The sequence below is a fragment of the Porites lutea genome, chromosome 13 (assembly GCF_958299795.1).
Source record: "Porites lutea chromosome 13, jaPorLute2.1, whole genome shotgun sequence".
NCBI lineage: Eukaryota > Metazoa > Cnidaria > Anthozoa > Scleractinia > Poritidae > Porites > Porites lutea.
Window position 1 is genome coordinate 20,470,806 of NC_133213.1, and position 21,548 is coordinate 20,492,353.

A 21,548-nucleotide genomic window follows, 5' to 3' on the forward strand; every position below is an offset into this window, starting at 1 on the left:
GCTAGTTTACGAGAATTCTAACTGTTACCAAAGGCAGTGAGATCATTAAAAATCTCTTCGAATGTGGTGATTTTCACAAAATGTTAAGACTTCCTCTCGCTAGAATGAATGCTTCCACGCGAGCTACGAATTCCTGCTGAAGATTTGTGGAGCCGCAGAAACCATAATTGGAACTGAATATTGAGTCGAAGGTTTTATATTTCAGTTCCTCCTCGCTTTAATAAACATATATGGGCGCTTTTGCGGAAACATTTAACCAGGGCATATATTGATATTGTTTTCCAGTGGCCGAGTAGATCACAAATAATCTTTGCGTCAGCTATGTGACGCAAATGACCCAATGGCTTTAACAGCAGCAACAAAAAGTTTATCTGATACAGTGCTGTCTTACTACATTGTGTAGGGATAGAGACATTACTGTTAAAAGTGAGGTGTAGGTCAGTGAGGAGAACTTGAGAGCTGTCAATTTTTGTACTAAGAGAAATTAAAAGAAGATGAATTCAGTCACATCAAGAGGGGTTGGAAAATTTCCTCATTCTCGGACTTAGAAGAAAATGTCAAAGGACATGATCTAAAGCAAACTCCGTTCTGTGAAATAGAAAAACGGATAAGTTTTTTTATTTTGAACAATTTCCAGCTTAATAAAAGTTCCTGAAGCATCCGAAAACAAAAAGCAAAATTTTTGTCTCCAGTTCGGAAAGGAATCGTGTCTTACTGCGAGTGTGGGAAAATAACGTGCATTCTTTTTAACTTAATTTTCAATAGAACTGACAGAAACACATGAAACTGAGCACGCACGCTGTAACTCAGACTGAAGTGCTACTTTGTACAAAACAATGAAACAATGGCAGAATTCGTAGTGTGTGTCACGTTTTTTTGGTAGTTTACTTTCAAGACTGGAGACTTGTTATATCCACACACAACAAAAGGATCTCGTTTCATATGTAAACTGCTTGAATTGGATTTCTGGTTTGCAAACAGGTGACAAAATAACGAGGCCATGTTTGTGGAGAAGATGACCCTTTTCTTTTTCTTTTAAATCTATTTTTTTTTTTTCGCAAAACCAATGTAAAAATTATATTTAAAGACTTTGTAAGCGGTGCATGATTTATCATCACTTTTAAGTAAGCACATACATTAGACATTTATTATATAAAAAAGTTATTATATTTTTGAGGAATCGACAGAGATCACGTGCACTTATTTCTTTTTTTTTTATTGCAAAAATCAGACCCTCTACTTTCAGACAAGTTTGTGCATTACTGAGTTCTATAGTGTGTCAGGTGGATCTTTTGCTAATGACCTTCACACATCACCACTCTCCCCAAGAATGAGGCGAGCGTGATAAAAATAGCATGCGTTAATCTCTTACTCAAATATTGTTTATTTACTTACACTTTTTTTTCACGCAATCCTAATCTCAAGGTTGCTATTACGCATGTGCGGCAGGCATGCAGCCAGCATTCGTTTGGACTTCCACTAAAAATGAATGGATTACATAAAAAGAAATCTAATCATTTTGCTACTCGTAATATGATCACCCGCGTTTTGATGTTGTACGACGTGAAACGTAAGCAAAACACAGCACTGGAGTAGTCTGAAATGTCATCCGTCTCTTCGCCTCACCCCCGACGAAACGAGCGAAAAGACGGATGTCATTGCATTGGAGTAAAAGGGTTTACAGCGATCTCACCCGCACTCCCTAACCTTCCGGATTTTTTATTCTCTGATTTTTTAGTGCCTCGAGTTACGTCATTTCCCCCCTCAGCTTCAGGGTTACCGATCTGTTCGCATGAGCAAGAAAAGTGGTCAGTGTTATACAATGTACTGCAACCGCAGGAATTTACAGTTTTTATTATTTCATGCTTCCAAGATTTTTTAGCGCAATGCGACCAGGTGACGCTAACAGATTCCATAAATCCACCATTTCGAATTCCCTCTTAAACAAAATTGGACTTTTGGTGAATCAGCTACATAATCACTCAAGGATATTTGAGTCTGAATAAGCTTTGTTAAAGTTTAGATAATACAGAGGCAAGAAAAGATAAAGAAACTCCCTTGCATGATTATTTTTACCTGTATGTGTTCTCGTCGATTTTCTTACAAATTATAGAATTAACATTCTAAAGTTTTATCATGAAAATACTGTTAACCACTAAACATATCTTGACTTAATATTATAGAACAAAAGTAGCGTCCCTAGTTTCGATTTATTACTGGGAAAAAGCTATTAGTGTGTCTGATCATACCTGATCAACCTATCCCAGAATAGGCATGAAATTAAAACAGGAGAGGCTCCATACAGCCAGATGTAATAAAGTTTGTTTCTGGTAATTGACCATTTCGGAGTTGCGCAGGGGACTTGGGCGAGTTTAAGCTAATCGATAAACTGACGGTCATGTTGAGATTGGTTATTTGACTAAGTTTGGCATGGTGCTCTAAAGTTGGACAGGAATTAAGTTATGACTCTTGAAACATGGTTAAAGATCCATACAAACGTTTGTAATGTTGTGACAGCGTTCACCCAAACTATGTAAACTCTTTAAAATATTTTTCAGTTTTTCTGTTAAACTGTAAAATTCGTCATTCATCTACTACTTAGAAGGCGCTAATTCGAAAATCACTATGTTTGCCCATTTTCAGGAATGTCACAGAAATCATGAAAAAAATTAATTAATTTGACCAAACTTGGCCAAATAACTAATCTCGACATGACCTTTTATATGGTGGTGTCAGTTTATCGATTACTTTAAATTTGAGCTCGTCCCAGTTCCCTAAGCAATTCCGAAATGGCCAATTAGAGAGGTATAAGGCTTATTGAACTAAGTGTTCAGAAGGCTAGTAATATTTTGACAACACTGAATAATAATTAGGTGTAAATGCATAAAGTTTTGCATAAAGTTACACTGACTAGGTTTTTTTGTATTTTACTCAAAAGCAGGTGGAGGCTTTGTAATACACAAACGTTCAGAGTTCAGCCTAACCACAGTATATTCTATAAGCTGACAGAAATAAATAAATAAATAAATAAATATTGCTGGGGCGGTAATCGCAGACGTATCTCCCGCAGCGAGGGGCTAAAAGAGAAGGCTGTATTCACAGGCTAGGCGCATTTCGATCGTTTCTGTTTAAAAGGGCGCATCCTAGAATTTTTTATTGGGAAGTGGGGGGGGGGGGGGGGGGGGGTCCAAACTTTGGTTCAAAAAGGACTTTTGAATTTTTTTGTTGCAAATTACATCTTAGAACCACGTGTTTCTAAATCTGTGAACACCGGTCGCCGTTCACGCGGGAAATACTGCTTTGCGAGCAGAGGCCAGCAGATCACAGGAGCGTATCCAAAAACAATTACGTTTTTGAATATCCCTGGAATTTAGTTAGTGGCAAAATGGAGCGAGCGTTTCATTAAAAAATCAGCCAGTTTCGATGTACGAATTTCAGTCTCAAACAAGCGTCAGGTCTGATGGGGGGCTCCGGATCCCCCGGACTCTCCCCCCTGGACCCGCAACTGGTTTTTCCTTCAGCGGCCCTGGAGGCCCAGTGTCGTGCAGTGTCCTCTTTTGTTTTTGCCACAGAATAGACTATAATGGGGTAGGCGTCTGAGAGGCCAGCGGCACATATCCATCAAAAGTTAAACCAAGTAACCCCCTCCTTTTGTTTTGATTGTTAATCATGGTAATCCGTGCTTCTGTAATTTTCTTATCCACTGTCTAACGGCTGTCAAGGTGAAGCCTTTTAGTAATCGTCCCTTTGCTCCTGCGTGTGTAGCCATGAGGAACGCGTTCAAGAAACTTTACCTCACTAGAAAACGTGTGGTGTTCAATGCTAAGAGCGTTCTCGGAAACGGCAGTGGTCTTGGTTATGGAGATTCGTATGACAATATCAAGGCCCTTGACTCTGTCTCTGTCTTCAGTCTCATCTAACTGTGAACTTTATATCGCATTCGAAGGGAATCCTGTGCAAACCACGCTATCAAGTTAAGCCTAGTCATCAGCGTCTTTGGGCCAAACTAGATGTGAACTAAGCGCTGTTATTTTCGACTTGAAAACAGCGCCGCCTTATTGTTGTATGCAGGGGGTAGGTTATTCACGAAAAAGAAGTGAATTTAAACAAGGTGCAGGCCCAATACTGATGCTCAGTTTCTTGGTGCGGGTCATCTGCAGAAAAAGAATAAGGATTAGAGCGCAGGCCCTTCATCAGATTAAGGAGCTAACAGATTGACAAGTTGGCAGGCTGAGAAGCTGATTGGCGGACAAACTGACGAGCTGACAAGGTGACAGACTGTCAGAGTGAAAGGCGGGCTGCCTGACAGTCTGACAATCTGGCAAGCGGTCAGGCTGACAGATTGAAAGATTGTCAGGAATACAGGCTGACAAATTGACAGAGTTGTTCGGCTGACAAAATGACAGGTGAAGAGTCGCACAAGATAACGAGCAGACAGGCTAGCTCAGTGATCGGCTAAAATTTCAATAGGCTGACAAATTGACAAGCATGTTAAGCAAATTGACAAGCATGTCAGTTTGTCTTTGGCAAAATGACATGCTGAAAAGTTGACAGAATATAAAATTGAAAGACAGTCTGTCTGACAGGCTGCCAATCTGGCAAGTGGTCAGGCTGACTGATTGAAAGGCTGTCAGGAGGACGGAGGCTGACGAATTGGCAGATTGACGACAGAGCTGTCTGGGTGTTAAAATAACAGGCCAATAGTTAAACAAGCTAACGACTGGTTTAAAGGCCAACTTTTCGTTAGGTTGACATACTGACAAGCTTACAAACTGGATGCAAACAGGTTAATAAGTTGAGGAGCTGTAAAGCTGACCTTGCTGCCAGTTTTCTGTCTTCTCTCGGAGTGTCAATTTTTGACTAAAGGATGAATGGCATGATTTGTAGTGATAGTTGGCATAAATACCACGCGTGATATTTCAAAATTGTTGTACGTAATTCCACGAGCTGTTAGCCGAGTGAAATTTGAGACAATTTTGAAATATCACTAGTGGTATTTATACCAAATGTCACGTACAAATCACGCTATTATTTGTTTATATTACTACCGAAATGTAAGAGAATATCACATTTTCGAGCCTTCAAATCTAAACGCAGGTGGTAAAGTTGCGGATTGGTCTAACGGAGTCTGTTGGGCGATAGGACCTAAACATTTTAAAGACAGTGTATGTATTTTATCGGGAATCCAAATAAACCACAAGAAGAAGAGATGATTAGTTGACATAAATTTCACCAACTTGGCTAACATTAGAAACATTGAAATGAAAAACACTGGAAAATCTCTTGGTTGTAAGTGCGAATAGAAATATAAAAAAAAATAATCAGGCCTTTGTCGGCCCATTACCGGCTCAGCCACATTAAATTATCGACTAAAGTAATAAAACAATATGAAAAAATGTTGATGGCTTTTACAGGTTACTTAAAACTACCCATGAACTCAAGCTCCTTGAACATACCTCAAAAGAACTTCCTCACTTCTTTTTCCTCATGCAGTTTTGCTTACAAAAACGCAGTTTCATTGCAAATGAAAAATTAACAACACCTTTAAAACACCTATTTTTAGAGCGAAATTATGTCATGCGGAAGTCCGTTGTTTGGTTTTTGTGATTTTTCCGATCTAAGACGTTACTGTGGTACAGTATTTATCGGCTTTCATACAGCCGTTGAACGTCAGTCTTATTAGGCACTCGAGAATTATTATCATCGCCATCATCTTTCGTCACCGTCATCGTCGTCCTTCTCGTCCATTTTCTCACCATTTCTCTTCTTACAGGGGCTCAAGTTGGCAATAGAAAGACAAAAATGACCAACCTGGAAAGTCAGTTTAAAACTCACTTTAATCAATTCCCACTTCCGATTATCATTAGATATTCAGGACCCTCTTCTTCAATGTCGGAGAAACCATGCAGACCAGATTGATGACGACCGTACGCAAGCTGTACGGCGCTTCTCTTACCCATTTCGACATACTCCTCAGGATCGGTTCTCTCCACTGAAAAATGGCTTGTGCTGCTACGGGATAGGGTTTCATACGACAAACCACAAACTCTACCACTTAGCCGCAAACGCTCCTCGTTTTCACCTTCATCTGATGACTTATTCTTTGCACTTATGTTTTCGTAATGTTTATCAGGGGAAATTGCAGGTGATCTGAATTTCCCAGTTTCGACGAGAACCAGATTTCCAGGGCCTTCTTCTTCTTTGGATAAGCCATTGCGACCATATTTATCTGCACTATCTGCAAACTCCTCGCCTCGTATCTTTCCCATTTCAACATACTCGTCAGGATCTGTTCGTCTGTTCGTGTCTTCGTAATTTTTATCTATATAATTGGCTTCTTCAACAGATGGTGGTAATTGTTGATTAGCAGAGGCATCATAACCGAGGCATCCGAGAGAGGCATCAGCGGGAATGCACCCCGTTCTTGTAGTCCGCGAGATTAAAGAAGGAGGTGTGATTCCTACAGGATTTGCGTAAGCGTAATCATAAGTTCTCTCGGAGCAAGAAGCTCCCCCCATCATTATGTATCCAGTGTCACTTTCCACAGAAAAGGACTGTGGATAGTAGAGAAAATAAATAAATAAGCAAAGAGATAAATGAATAAAACAAGATCAAAATTTAACAATTTGTTACCTGTACAGGATTTGCGTAAGCGTAATCAGAACTTCTCTCGGGGGAAGAAGCTTCCTCCATTATCATGTCTCCAACATCAGTTTCCCCGGGTGAAGACTGTGGACGTTAGACAAGTAATAAAAAATAAATAAAAAATAAATAAAAGAATAGAAACAGTAAATATATAAATAAATGAATGAGAAGAACAAATAGAATCAGCTTATACCCTAGCCTTGACTGACTCAGCCAATCCCCCTTTTGTGACTATGATATTGAAAACAGGCAATCGGAAAACTTGACTAACAGCAGACAACTAACTAAAACAGCAGACAACTATTGAACCGTTAGAACGAGGAATTATTCCCAGAGTCTTCCATAAACAAAAAGTTTGCCATAAGTTCTTAATCATCGGCAACACGAAAGACTCGTTATCATAAATGTCAAGGTGATATTAAATATTGATAATTTACTTTAAAGGCGCACCTGCGAAATTTGTTGGCTGGAAATTGTGCCTACAGAAGAAATAAATGTGGAATTAAGAAGAGCTTCATTATCAACATATGTGATTGTATGTTTCAAAGTTGTTTTCAGATTGCCCCTCTGCTCGATTTGCATTGTGAGGACAGTCATATGTGATCATGCTGTTTTGAACTGATTACAACTCGATTGTAACTAAAAATTTAAAGTCACCCTGGCGACTACATATTTTAAAATATTAATGTTAGTCAAAGGCAAAACTCAGTGTTTTACCAAGTTCGACCGCGAACCTGGAGACTGTTTAGACTTCAAAGAAGTGCCAAACGTTAAGATTAAAAAAAAAAATGTCTGCCAGCTCGTAACGAAAATTTTACTGTGGTTGACAGTTTTCTTACTGCATGATGGTAGCTTTATTTTCAAGCTACTGCTTTACTCGAATTACTGGCTGCTATGACCTTATAGAATACCTGGCGCGGATCCAGGTTTTCAGCATAGGGGGTTTGAACAAAGGGGCCTCCCTGTAGGGGGGTCCGGGGGCATCTTCCCCCGGAAAATTTTGAAATTTCAAGTCCTCGGAAACGCGATTTCCGCCATTTTGAGGCAAAGTCAGCGTGTTTTAACATCTCATTTTTAAAGTTAAAATGCCATTCTTTTTGCATCAAAATATAACAAAGCTGAGTAGAAACGATGCAAATTTGCATTTATAAATCTTATGATCAAAATATACTGCATTTTATCTTTTTTCAATTTTGTGTTTCGTCAAAGACGGAATCAACAACAAGCATTCTTCGGGGGTATCTTCCGCAAAAAGCTGAACCACAGCATCGTAGTCAACGGGCTTTTCGTAGTGAATGTTCATCAGAGCCAAGCCCGACAGTCCTTCCGTTGTCATGGTGGTGCGTAAATATCCTTTGACAAGCTTCAAAGTACTGTTTGCTCGCTCGTTGTCGGCTGAAGTGATTGGCATAGCACAAGCAATTCGCAGCAAACAGTTAATGTTAGGGAAAATGTCGGAATCACAAGCCCTTTTACAAGTTTTGACGTTAGCTCTTCTAATTTAGGGGGTTCGATCGACCCCCCCGGAACCCCCCCTCCTTAGATCCGCCCCAGAATACGAGTACGTTCGCCATATCAGGGAGGGATTGCCATAGTATATCTTTGTATTAACATGAATGTGAAAAAGATAGAAAGTTACCTTCAAAGAGATGATTGGGACGTTCTTTCTTTCTGTAAGGTGAAAGGTAACCAGAGAAGGTTTTTTTTTATTATTTCTTTATTATTTATTTTTTCCTTTATGAGTTACGTTGTTTTGTCTTGTTTAAGCATCTTTCAAAAAGCAAATTAGGCTTTTTACACTGTAACGGCCATATGTTATGCTAAAGAGTGTACGAGTATTGCCTCACAAAGCAAAAACGTACCACTGAAAATGTTTTGGTAACCTACGTCTTCTACTGTATCGAAAGTAATAAATAATATACCGAGTACTGGACATCGATTATAATTTTGTACGTTTTATTCTAGCACATCTAGTCAGTACCTGTTGATGAGTACGACTTACATTATTCCGTCAGTGCAGTGACATCGCTTTTATTAGAGACCTTTAGCATCACGTTTTTCATGGGAAATTGCAAACCGCAAACCGCAAAATATCACGTGACCACGGCCTCGCGGTCACGTTTGCAGTTTGCAGCGGTAAGTGATTTACGGCAAGGTTTTTTGGGCGTCTGGAAAAGCCGGAAACCGGAATCCGGAATAGGAACGGGAATGGGAACAGGAACCGGAACCGGAACCGGAAACGGCAAAGGAACAGTAACAGCAATGTGAAGGGGAACCGATACAAGAACAAGGACATCATTTACTTTAAGTTATTTTAATTCTAATTCAATTTATACAAAAAATAAGAAAACTAGTCTGGTATCATGCTCCCCCCCCCCCCCCCCCACGAATCTCTTTATATTACGGAAACGAGAAGGTAGAAAAAGCCGCAAGTTAAATAAGTAAAGCAACAGCTTTGGGAGTGCATCGCGCTTTCTGTCAATTTCTTCACCGCCTATGCACAACAACCACGTCAATGATCAAATCTTAAGTTCTCTTGAGAACGTGAACGGCAGGCGATAAATTTCATTGTGTCTTTCTGAGCTCGACGCGGTCTCCAGCTTCATTTCCCAACCTTTAAAAGACTGGACAATTTGGAATTAATGAGAAATAGTTTGAATTAAGACCCGAATTCAATTTCTCAGTGGCGTTTTCGCTGGCGTTGCCGTTTGTCGGATCAGCTCAGATCTTAAGGTTCCTTTTGTCTCTCACAGGAAGGAGGCTATAACATGTTAATATTATTTGTCAGACCATATGTAAACGAGACACCCATCGGAGACGTTTATTGGGCTGCCAAACACCTCTGGTTTGCTGCATAGATATATTGTAATGTGCTAATTTGGGAAGTTAATCAGAGATAGATAGTCCACAGCTTAAAAAGGGTATTAACACGTGATGCATTTCGACTTGATGAAAACAACATGGCGGCCCTAAACGATGAACGCGTAGTTCAAATCAATTTTATATTCCTTTCTGCCGTACTAACAAAGAAAAGTATTCTGTTCCAATCCAGAGTTTTATTTTTTTTTTTCTATCTTGTTACTGAATTCATAACTTAACTCAGTCTCTCTTTAGTTCCTATTTTTAACGTATCACTCGGCGAATTTCATTTTATTTTGCTTATTTCTTTGAGACTGGTGAACCAAGGCTTCATAAAGCCTTCTGGTTTCTTCTGGGCTCCCATGCAACATTACAATTCCTTCATGTATTCTTGTATTGTATTATATTTTGGCTAAATAAAAATGAACTGAACTGAACTGAACGCCTTGCTAAAGTTTGAAATCTCGGAAACGCGAAACTGCCAACGCTTAACTGCGGTTTGCGGTTTGCGGTTTACCTGATGCTAAAGGTCTCTATTCTTACTGTTATAATTGTTTTGTTTAACGTCGATGTCAAATGATTACACAGTTCACATCAATCGTATCCCCATTATTTTAATACAGTAAAGGTTTACCTGCTTACCGATAGCGATAGCGATAAACTAAGAAAGTGCCCATAATCAAAAGGAGTGCAATGAAGGCAGCTATAGCCAATGTAGCCAATATAATGACATCTTTGGTCAGTACATTACTGCTTTCACGGTCTGGGCTTGGTGTAGGGTGAATCTAAAGGTGAAATAATAATAACAACTAGAAGTTCTCATTGAGAAGGGGAGTGCTGCCGTTAGTTGCGATGCGAATAGGACAAAGACAGTTTGTAGCTTTTTTATAGAACAGTTGAACATATGAATTCTTTCTTGTTAAAGTCAATAACTTAGACTTGTTGGCATAATGAAACACTCAGAGCGTAATAGAAAAAATGAACCGATCACGATGACAAATATGCTACCATTTTGTAATTCATTTAATAATTCACGAAATTCTAAAACAACAGCAGTGCTGATAGGCTGTTTCTTTACCGAACAATCATCGTACACAGGATGAGATGAGTTGCGAACAAATAACGTAAAGGCCAAAATTTGTTTATTCACAGGTCAGGTAGATGTACAGCACATGCCGTTCACTTATGTAACTTACAGTCCTGATTCCCGAGATAACAATCTGTGTGACAAAAGAATACTCGCTATAACCAATCTTGAAACCTAGAATAAAAAAAATAAACCGAAAAAAAGTTCCGTAAAATACTTCTTGAACTGTTCTTACCGTTTAGCCCGTTTAAAAAAGACAGCAAACATCCGATGGACTACGATTTCTGCACAGATCTTACCAAGAGAAAAACAGGCGCGGCATCCAAGCACTTGCTTAAGCAAACTGATGAGTGCACAGCGCTGCAGTCACAGATTGATTGAACATCGAACCATGGAACCATTGAACGAAAAATCTCAAATCGCTCAAGAATATGGTCTGCTGCCGGCTGATACCCGGCAGCAATTATAAAAGTAAATTATAGTTATCATCAAAATTCTCCCAGAATCCTATAATGCAGTTTTTTTAAAAAAGCTTCATAACTTTCAGACAATTTTATACGTAGAAGACTGTCAGACCAGAACAAGATAACGTTTGCAATGAAAGATCTTCCCCTGTCACATCTAGGGTTATGCGTCATCAGTCACGTGACTACTGCCGAATTAGGTTTTTTTGTTGCTGTAACAAGATTTCATGGTCGAGTTTAAAACAAAGAGCATATTTGATGCAGTGGAAATTTGCAAAAAAGTAATGTTTTACCTGATAATTACTTTTTCGTGACCCAAAAAGGGACATGACGCCATCAGTCACGTGATCAAAGCGTTTTGAATGTTTTAGTTCGTTTTTAAAGTACATTTTTCGTCGTAAATTGGCAAGTTTTTGTTGTTTTTTCTCAACAATTCTTTACACTGTATTATCTTTGAGTAATTATTATTCCATTTTTAAAGCAGAAGTTTAATATTCGCGTAAATTGACCGACATTGCAAGTTAAAATCGAAAAAGAGACCTACTTTTGAGATTTTTGTAAAAGCCTTTTTAAACGTAACTGTTTGTTTGCCGAAAAAAAAAGTTCAACCTTTGTTAAAAAAGAGAGAGGTCATGTAGCAGCTCTTCTAACCGTAAAAGCCAAATGGTTTGCTATCCTAACCTAACCATATCGAAAACCTATTCAAATTTCTTTTACAAATCATGTCCGGCATTGTATGGTCTTTTAGGTTCAAAAGGCAGGGAAGCCAAATTTTATGGTTATATTATACAAATTTTTCACTATCTTTTCTCTCATTGGCTAATTGTGCAAATAATGCATCATGATTCCAAATCTAAAGGCAAAATAGAAAACACAATTATGACCCAAACAAACCTCAGTTGTGACAACAGCTGGAGTGCCCGTGGTTACGTTTTGCGCCTGAAAATCAAAATTGCAAGTTTAAAGTTTCTAACCATGATTTGAATAGGTAACAGCATGATTTGTAGTGATATTTTTCATAAATACCACGAGTGCGATATTTCAAAATTGTCTAACGTAATTTCACGAGCTGTTAGGCGAGTGAAATTTGAGACAATTTTGAAATATCACGAGTGGTATTTATGCCAAATGTTACCTACAAATCATGCTATTATTAATTTTTGTTCTACTACCGAAACGTTAGAGAATATCACTTAATTTTCGAGTCTAAACGCAAAAAACAGAACACATTTATGACCCAAACAAACCTCAGTTGTGAAAACAGCTGGTGTACCTGTGGTTACGTTTTCTGCCCGAGTGGTTGTTGGACGAGTTGGTGTGGCTGTGGTGCTGTTTATTTCAACAATTGGAGGTGGTAGAGTTGCGGATTGGTTTAACGGAGTCTGTTGAGGGATTGGACCTAAACATTTTCAAAGATAGTACGTTTAGATTTAAGCAGTCATAATCAGTGTGGTGCCCATGCTTGCCCATGCTTCGTTGCTAGAAATTTATATCAAGTTGTTTGGGCAATTTACAAGTTAAGCGCTCCAATCTCCTTTGGTACTGTTGTTGTGGATCAACAGAAGAAAAGGACCTATTCACAGTGCTAAGCTGAGTATAGTGATTATCGTCAAGATCCCTTTCCACTGAGTTAATAGTGAATAGTAGTGAAACAAAAGATAAATGCCTACAGGTAACGTTTCTAGTCTCTGTGGAATCAGCCCAATTTGCAAATGGTTATTTCATTTAGTGGTCACTTCATGCAACGCTTGATCTTTTTTTTAGTTTGTTTGCTTGTGTGCCATTAAATTTTCAATCAGTTTGATATGTACATCTATTATAGGTCTTACACTGTATTCTGCCAGGAACCTTGAACATAACGCAGGTGCTGTGAACTGTGTTGTTATGTAAATGGCGACACTGTACTGCGACTCTAAAGATCCTAGCGGGGTTCAAGTTAAGGAAAGATGAAATGCTGACTCTTGTCTAGAAAGGAAAAAGGAAATGGAAGAAACTATCAGCAGCTAACTAAAAAATACTGCAAATCTGTTAAGCTGCATTTCTTGTTGTTTGTTTGTTTGTTATGCGATTTAATGGTTGAGCAGTAAATTTGTTAGGCTGTCTTTGCTTTGCTTTGTTTGTCTATTGACTATTTTCCAATTGCCCATAATACACTCTGTTTGCCCCCCAAATTTTGCATAACTTATTGTCTTAAAATGCTCTTGGGAAAATGCAATACTCCCAGGAGCATTAAAAAACAATGGTTTATGCAGATTTTGGGGGGCAAACAGAGTGTATTATGGGCAATTGGAAAATGGAGAATTGTTCATTTGTTTGTTTGATTGTTTCATACGACATCTTTTTTTAACATGGAAGTAGTTCGTTACAAGATGGACTAGTCTATTACTTAAATCCCTTGCCGTTGTTCGTAGTGACGGGTTGTCGTATAAACAAGTCGTCCGCGAATACAGCCGTCTTTCATGGCTGCCTGACGAATGAAGCGTTTCGCGAGCGGCAGGAAGTCGACGGGAGGCGGTTGTATTCGCAGGCCATTTAACAAGGAGTCGTAGAATAAGGAATTATGACCTGGAGAAGATCATGCATGTTGTGGAGAAAGTCATAAATGGCGGTTGCTACTGTACCATTTACAGAAATGTCAACAACTGAAGATAGCCATGTCCCTAGGCGTTTTCGGCACGGTCAAACCTGGACTCTGCCGCGAGTTGTGAGAACACCGAGAGACACTCGCCTTCACCAGACTTTGCGCAGATAACTGGGCAAGAGAGAACGCCTAGGGCATAGGCTGTCACAAAGGGTGTTCGCATGAAGTGTGATTCAGTACCCACCGCGAGTTGCAGCTGACTTGTGTTCCAACCAGGGGTGACCTCTAAACTCTCATGTACAATGTTTGATGGTATCTTCCTCCAGGCTCCGTCGCAACCAATGTAATGCGCGTAGAGTTTCTCCCCAAAGTAAAAGCTGCATGTTTTGTTGGCAGGAACGTTGATGGTTTTCTTAGTAACACCCGTTGAGGGAATAAAAATTAATGCGCTCTCAGCTGTCTTGCCAGTGAACAGTAAATCACATCCTAAAATGAAGAAGACCGACGATGTTATTTTTATAAAAATTTAAGAAATGATAAAATATTAAGTAGGCATATTTCCCAATCGATTCACGAATACGCGTTGGCCTCTCAGTGCTTACTCAGTGTATGATTAGTGTAGGTAATAGCATGATTTGTAGGGATATTTTACCACCAGTGATATTTCAAAATTGTTGTACGTAATTTCACGAGCTGTTAAGCGAGAGAAATTTGAGACAATTTGGAAATATTACGAGTGGTATTTATGTCAAATATCACTTACAAATCATGCTAATATTTGTTTATAATACTACCAATCAGTGATTCTAACATGTAGGTATTTCAAATTAAGCTGAAATACCACTGCTCTGAGCCAATCAAATTGCAGAAATTTCTCATGTATTAGTATAAGACTAGAAACAACAACAACAACAATAATTACTAGTAATAACCAAAGATTACGGAGTGCGGGGGACAACGATCGAAGGTCAAAACGCGTTTGCTCCAACGCTGTGCTTTGCGTAAGCTTCACGTGAGAGATAGTCAAAACACGCGTGATCAAATTGCGTTCTGTTCATTCCATTCATTCTTAGTGGATGTCCAAACGAATGCTGGGTACATGCCGGCATGCGACGCGTGCGTAATAACAACCTGGAGATTAGGATTGCGGGCTCCTCTTGTCGCCCGCAATAATAATAATAATAATAATAATAATAATAATAATAACAATAACAGCAAATTCACGGAAGAGGCGGCGATAGACGAATGCATACTCATCAATCGTGAATGCAAAAGTTGCATAACACTTTTAGCAATAGTCCATTTTACACGAGTTACAAGTGGAAACGAGACTGTAGTTGACCAGTGTTTGGATACAACCTTTCCTACTTTAGAGGAAGAAAGGCTTGCTGCATATTAAATTAACCTCGTTTGCTATGGTTACCAGCTGACTGTTGGGCAGCAAACATCCCCCTCCCCCCCCCCCCCCAATGTACTAAACAGGCATTTAGATGCTAAAAAATGTGTGTGATTTTTACACAAATCTCAACTTTGCCCCATAATCAACATTCAAGATAGTGAGTAAGAGAGGCGCCATTACTAACGGGGTCCATAGTCGGACTGCCAAGGCCAATTAGCATTCGAAAATGTGAGGCTCATCACGCCTTTCCCCAGAGCCGATTTCCTTGCACGTCCGAAGATTGGGTGAATATGCCAAATATAGATTGTCGGGGAAACGAAATAATTCAGTGCTGGAATTCTATGTCCTATTGCCTTTCACTAGGCCAGACAAAAAGCGTTACTAAGATATAAAGAACCTTTAGACGGAATATGACGGAAGAAAGCCCGAAAGCATGAAATTGGACGCTTTGCAATAAAATTCTGATCCGGCATGCAAAAGAGAAAACATAACAATACAGTGACTCTTAACTAGTATTGATCGCCATCTAGCATTTACTTTATCACTTAAGCTACATTTAAGCAATGGCGGTTGTTTTCAGTGTGTTAGCGCTCTTAATTAGCTTTTTCCCGAGCTTGTTTACGGTCCATTAGATTGAGGAAGAAGGAGTCTTCCAACTCCACTACCTTCCCACGGGAAACTCTGCTTTTATTAAATTTTCCGTTCGATAGACCAAAGTGGACCTTCCTTGAACGTTCCAAGCAAACTTGATATTTTGGCCAACAGTAAACAACCAAAGAATCCATAAAATTTTGGTGCTTGCTGATTTATAAATAAAAGTTTAAAATAAGAACTTTCCCTGATATTAAAGTGATGACCTTAAGGTATACACTGATGGCCTGTCATCAGAATATTCGTTAAGAGTTGGTACCTGTGTGTATTTATAATACTATCAATAAATAACTGAATAATAAATTTCAAAAAATAAATCTAATCAGTAGGACATATTAAATAACTAGTTAATCACAAATTGAAAGACTCCATTTTAGTGCTCGCTGATTTATGAATAAAAGTGTAAAATAAGAATTTCCCCTGATATTGACATGTTGACGCAGTATTCGCTGATTACCTGCCATCAAAATATTCGTTAAGAGTTGGTACGCGTGTGTATAATACGTGAACCTATAATAAATCAAGTCAGTATGATATATTAAATAACGAGCTCATTTACAAATTGAAAGAGTGATTGGGTAGAAAAGCAAATAAACGATAATAAATAATCATAATCATAATGAAATAAATAATGCCATACTTAGTTATACACTGAGATAAAATCAAAATTATGTGCACAAGTTAATGACATAAGCATTTTAGCCCTCGTTATTATAGGCAGGCAACTTGTATTATCATGTTGTTGAAGAGCCTGCACGTATTAAGGTTACACTTTTGTCTTATATTGTTTTGTTTTAATCTCTTTAATTTAGTATGCATAATACACGAGGAAGGAAGACTGCTCACAAAGATGCAAACTTGCTTTTAAAAGCAAAAAGCTCGTACACCGCACGGGGCTTACAAGGAGTAGGTTCTGTACAGGCATCACTGCTTCAATAACTTATTTAGGATAAAATAAAAAAAATTAATTAAACTAAAAATCGCGAACCTTAAACCGATAAGAGTACTAAAACTTGCCGACGCAACTTCCTTCGTCATACCGGTTTTTAAAAAGTGAAATGAAAAAATGCATTATATAATTTTCAAAGTAATCGAGGTAATCAACTGGTATAATTTTTAAAGTATCTATATCTCAAAAGTGTCAAATATTGAAATATTTTAGATCATAGAGAAAAGAGTGAGTTATCTGTTCTCCTTGGTGTACAGCTGCATAACAAGTCCTTGGATAGTGATATGGCTTTAACCGTGACATAAGAAGCAAAAACATTGTCGTTCTTTGTATTTCATTTCAAGAAAAATTGAGATATTGTTATAATACGTTCTTCCTGATGAAATATTACCTTTCAAATAAGTAATCAAAGAAGGATTTCAATTTACTTTTTCGTTTGTACAATTTTATACATCTTTAGGTGACGACAATCAATGTATTTTCCACGGAATGTTATGGTGTAATTTAAGCAAATTAGCGGACAAAATGGAAAAGAAGCAACCTAGAGAAGTTCATTAACTCTACTCGGTGCCAAGATTGTCATGCTTTTGATTGAAAAATTAAACCTAAATTTGATCTATATTTTAAATTTCACTTTACTGCTGCATGCTTGGCAGACCAATAGCAACTTAAATGTAAAGGGTCAAATTTTGACATAATAGCTCTACCATCATTAAAATCCATTTTCATCATTTTCCACAACACAGCGAGCAAGTTAACTTAAAAAGAAAAATTTATATCCGTTCCTTTGTATTAATTGACAGGGTTTCATGATTCCACAAATTGACTCTCGAAACATATGCCCTGGTTAAATAACACCACCACCACTATTCGATTGTCACCTAGGGTAATCTGATAGTTGCTATATTTCCAACTTTGCAACTAGATTTAAAGAGAAGACATTAATTAAAACGTAATGTACGTAATTAGCGAACCAAATGAAACTAAGTTACCTGATCTCTGACGAGCCAAGCTGACTTTCATGCAAGAATTGGTCGGTTCAAAGAAAGTGTATTTTTCCCCTCTGGATCTGCTACATCTACACCAACAACCTCCGAGCAACAGAGCGTTGTATTTACTGCATGAAGGAGATACATTATTATTTCCGTCAACAGGGCATTCAGCAGTATTTTTGGGCAGTTTAAGGTCGTCCTCTACCGCTAAACTCGGATCCCTGTCGATTTCGATTAACAACTGTGATTGAGCAAGGACTAAACTCAAGCAGTAGAGCGCAATCAAATAGGAGACAAACGTAGCCATGCGCATGCTAGTTTGCAAGAATTCTACCTGTTACCAAAGGCAAACAGGCTGTAAGATAAATCGGTTAATAGCGCTTCTGAAAGTTCAATTCGTCAGATAAATCCAGACAGGAGAGAGACTACAGTCAGATCAATCAAAAAACCTTTCGAATATGGTGTTTGTCACAAAATGTTAAGTTAGACTTCCTCTCGCTAGAATGAACGCTTCCACGCGAGCTACGAATTCCTGCTGAAGATTCGTTGAGCCGCACAAACGATAATTAGAACTCAATATCGAGTTAAAGGGTTTACATTATAGTTTCAAAAAACTCTTCAAATGTGGTGATATTCAGAATGACTGCTGCCACTCGAGCTACGAATTCCTGCTGAAGATTCGTGGAGCCGCCCGAACTGTATATTGAGTTGAAGGATTTATATTTTAGTTCTCCTACTATAGGAAAATTACAAGAAGATGAATTAATTCACATCCGAGAGGGGTTGTAAAATTTCCTCAACCAGGCACTCAGAACAAAATGTCAAAGGACATGATCTAAAGCAAACTCCGTTCTGTGAAATACAAATACGGAATCTTTATTCGTTACAGATTCTTATTTATTTTGAGCATTTTCTTGCTCAGTAAAAGTGCTTCAACCAGCCAAAACAATGAAGCAAAATTTTTGTGCCCAGATCGGAAAGGAATCGTATCATACTTATCAATACAACTGAAACACATGAAACTGCGCACCCATGCTGCAACTCCGACTGATGAGCCACTTTGTACAAAAAAAGTATATAGATTTAGCCAGGGCTAAAAGCGAAACTCTCGATAATATTTCTAGTTTGCTCAAACAAAATGTAAAATCGTGTAATGCTAATCGGCGATAGGCAACGAGAACGGTGAAAAAACAACAATTGGTCTAATTAGCAAAAAAGCAACCTTGCACGCGCAGCACACTTTTTTTGTACATTTCTTTGCCTTTGTTTTGCACGACTACAACGTGAAATGTCCGTAAACTTCCTGGTTACACGTTTTATGGAGGAAATGTCGTACGTGTTCTCGTTGACTTTTTATTCACTGTCCAAGTGTCGCTTATTTTCACCCAGGTAGCCGGTAGCATTTCTCATTTTCTCACCGCCGCTACAAAATTTCATGTTGTTCCTCCAACAAAAAATGTCTCCTTTGTTTTTTCTATCTCGCTCTATGTCTTTTTCTCGTGTCCCCTGTCCCCTTACTTTCTCTTTTTCTTTTTCTTTCTCTTTCTCTGCTTTCAAAATTTGTGCACATGACAATTAATCTAAGCTTAATACTTTAGATAACAGCGATACAGAAACATTTTCCGCTTTCTGTTTTCGTCTTTATTGACTCTTTATTGTCTCTGCTTTACGACACGCGGGTGGCCATACGCTTTCCCGCCCAAATAATCTAATATTTCGCAACGGCTTACATAAATTGGGTGTAAGGACGGTCGGCGTTCGTTTGCTACATCATAACCAACTTTTCTTGCTTTCATAGGTTACCAATTTACCTTAGAAATGGGGCTCCGCCACGCGCCCCTCGAACGCGCAGGAGCTCCGCTAAAAAAATGATAGAATTTTTATGTGTTTTTGGTAGTTTACTTTCAAGAGTGCAGACTTCTTATACTCCATACACAACAAAAAGATCGCGTTCATATGTAAATTCTCGAATTGGATTGTTAAGAAATTTTCTGGTCTGAAAGCAGGTGACAAAATAAAGCGGTGGTGGATCAAATGATCTTTTTCTTTTTTTCTCTCTCTTTTTCGATCTATATTTTTCTTCCTCAGAACCAATGTGAAAATTATGGTTAAAGAGTTTGTAAGCGGCGCATGATTTACTACCACTTTAAGTACGTTCATACATTGTAAATTTATTATAAGGAAAGTTATCATTTTTTCAACCAATCAATGGAGATTACTTAGCTTTCTTTTTTTATTGCAAAAATCAGACCCTCTCTTTATTGAGTTCTCTAGATCATATTTTTAGTGGATCTTTTTTCTGATGACGTTTACGCATCACCTCCTTTTTCCAAGAAAGAGACGAGCGTGATAAAAATAGCATGCATTAAAAAGCCTGGTTCTCATATGCCGCCGATGTATCTGTAACGTAGCGGCCGGTACAGCCTGGGACACTTCTCAGACGAGTGAGAACATGCGCCGCCGGCAACTGAAGTCATCCGGGAGAGCTCTACCGCCCGCATGCCTGCGAAGTTGAACTTGAGTCAGCTTCACAGGCATACCGGGGGTAAAGACTGGGATGAGCAATGTTGCCGGCCACTTCTTGTTCTCATATCGGAACAGTATCCCAGGCAAAAACCGGAGGCCATGTCGCAGGTGCATCGGCGGCATATTAGAACCAGGCTTTAAAGACATTTTATATGGAACAGTAGTTTCAATCATAATAAACTGGTTCAAGACTTCAGAGGTAGCGCATCGTTTTATTACTACAGCTCTGTCTCGTGTGGCCAAAAGATGACCACCCCTCATCAGGTAATCTTGAACAACGAGTAACCCTTAGATTACAATAACAGGCAAAAAAAGCGGAAATACTGTTGCTATAAGATTATAAAAACAGCGTTATTCTATCATATAAATCATGTGATTGCTATTTATAATTTGGGAGATTGCGTAACTTTATCATAAAGTTCTTGAGGAGATATCTGTTTCTGTAGGAGCAGTTTCCCATTTCTTTTTTTTTGCGGGCGATCAGTCGATCCCGCAATCCTAATCCCTAGGTTGCTATTACGCATAATGCGGCAGGCGTGTAGGAAGCATTCGTTTGGACTTCCCTTAAGAAAGATTGGAATGAAGAGAGCTTTATCCTCTCTTGATGGAATACATAGAAAGAAATCTGATCATTTTACCACTCGTAATATGATCACCCGCGTTTTGATTTTGTACGACGTGAAACGCAAGCTAAACACAGCACTGGATTCCCCGAAGAAACGAGCGAAGAGACGGATGGCATTGCATTGGAGTAAAAGGGTTTACATCGATCTCACCCGCACTCCCTAACCTTCCGGATTTTTTTATTCTCTGACCTTTTAGTGCCTCAAGTTACTTCATTTCCCCCCTCAGCCCCAGGATTATTGATCTGTTTGCATGAGCAAGAAAAGTGGTCAGTGTCATAAAATGCACTGTAACCGTAGGAATGTATAGTTTTTATTATTTCATGCTTCTAACACTTTTGAGCGCAATGCGACCAGGTGATGCTAACGGATGCCATAAATCTACTATTTCGAATTCCCTCTTAAACAAAATTGGACTGTTTGGTGAATCAGCTACATAATCACTCAAGCATATTTGAATTTGGATAAGCTTTTTTAAAGTTTAGATAATACAGAGGCAAGAAAACGTAAAGAAACTCCCTTGCATGATTATTTTTACCCCTATGTGTTCTCGTCAATGTTCTTACAAATTATAGAATTAATATTCTAAATTAAAGTTCCATCATGAAAATACTGATAACCACTAAATATATCATACTTAATATTATAGAACAAAAGAAGCGTTCCTAGTTTCGATTTATTACTGAGAAAAAGCTATTAGTGTATCTGATAATACCTGATCAACCTTTCTCAGAATAATAGGCACGAAATTAAAACAGGAGAAGCTGCATAC

The 21,548-nt window shown here is 38.5% G+C and overlaps 1 protein-coding gene across 1 annotated transcript; it reads right to left on the reverse strand.

Moving 5' to 3' along the window:
* Window positions 1–5,301: 5,301 nt before the first annotated feature.
* LOC140922529 (uncharacterized) lies at window positions 5,302–18,299 on the reverse strand. The gene is made up of 10 exons (XM_073372507.1): window positions 17,628–18,299; window positions 13,881–14,122; window positions 12,885–13,020; window positions 12,329–12,454; window positions 10,701–10,765; window positions 10,147–10,289; window positions 8,285–8,316; window positions 7,096–7,124; window positions 6,634–6,729; window positions 5,302–6,554 (listed from the first exon to the last, which is right to left on the reverse strand). The coding sequence occupies exons 1-10, from the start codon at window positions 17,938–17,940 to the stop codon at window positions 5,841–5,843; spliced, it is 1,896 nt and encodes a 631-aa protein (XP_073228608.1). The 5' UTR covers window positions 17,941–18,299; the 3' UTR covers window positions 5,302–5,840.
* Window positions 18,300–21,548: the final 3,249 nt, after the last annotated feature.

Excerpts from the sequence above, each read along its gene's own strand:
- LOC140922529 (XM_073372507.1), bottom strand. The coding sequence starts at position 17,940 with ATGCGCATGGCTACGTTTGTCTCCTATTTGATTGCGCTCTACTGCTTG. Across the intron at positions 14,123-17,627 it reads CTTGGCTCGTCAGAGATCAG|GATGTGATTTACTGTTCACT; the intron begins GTAACTTAGTTT and ends TCTTCATTTTAG. Across the intron at positions 10,766-12,328 it reads GGCAGAAAACGTAACCACAG|GTTTCAAGATTGGTTATAGC; the intron begins GTACACCAGCTG and ends TTTTTATTCTAG.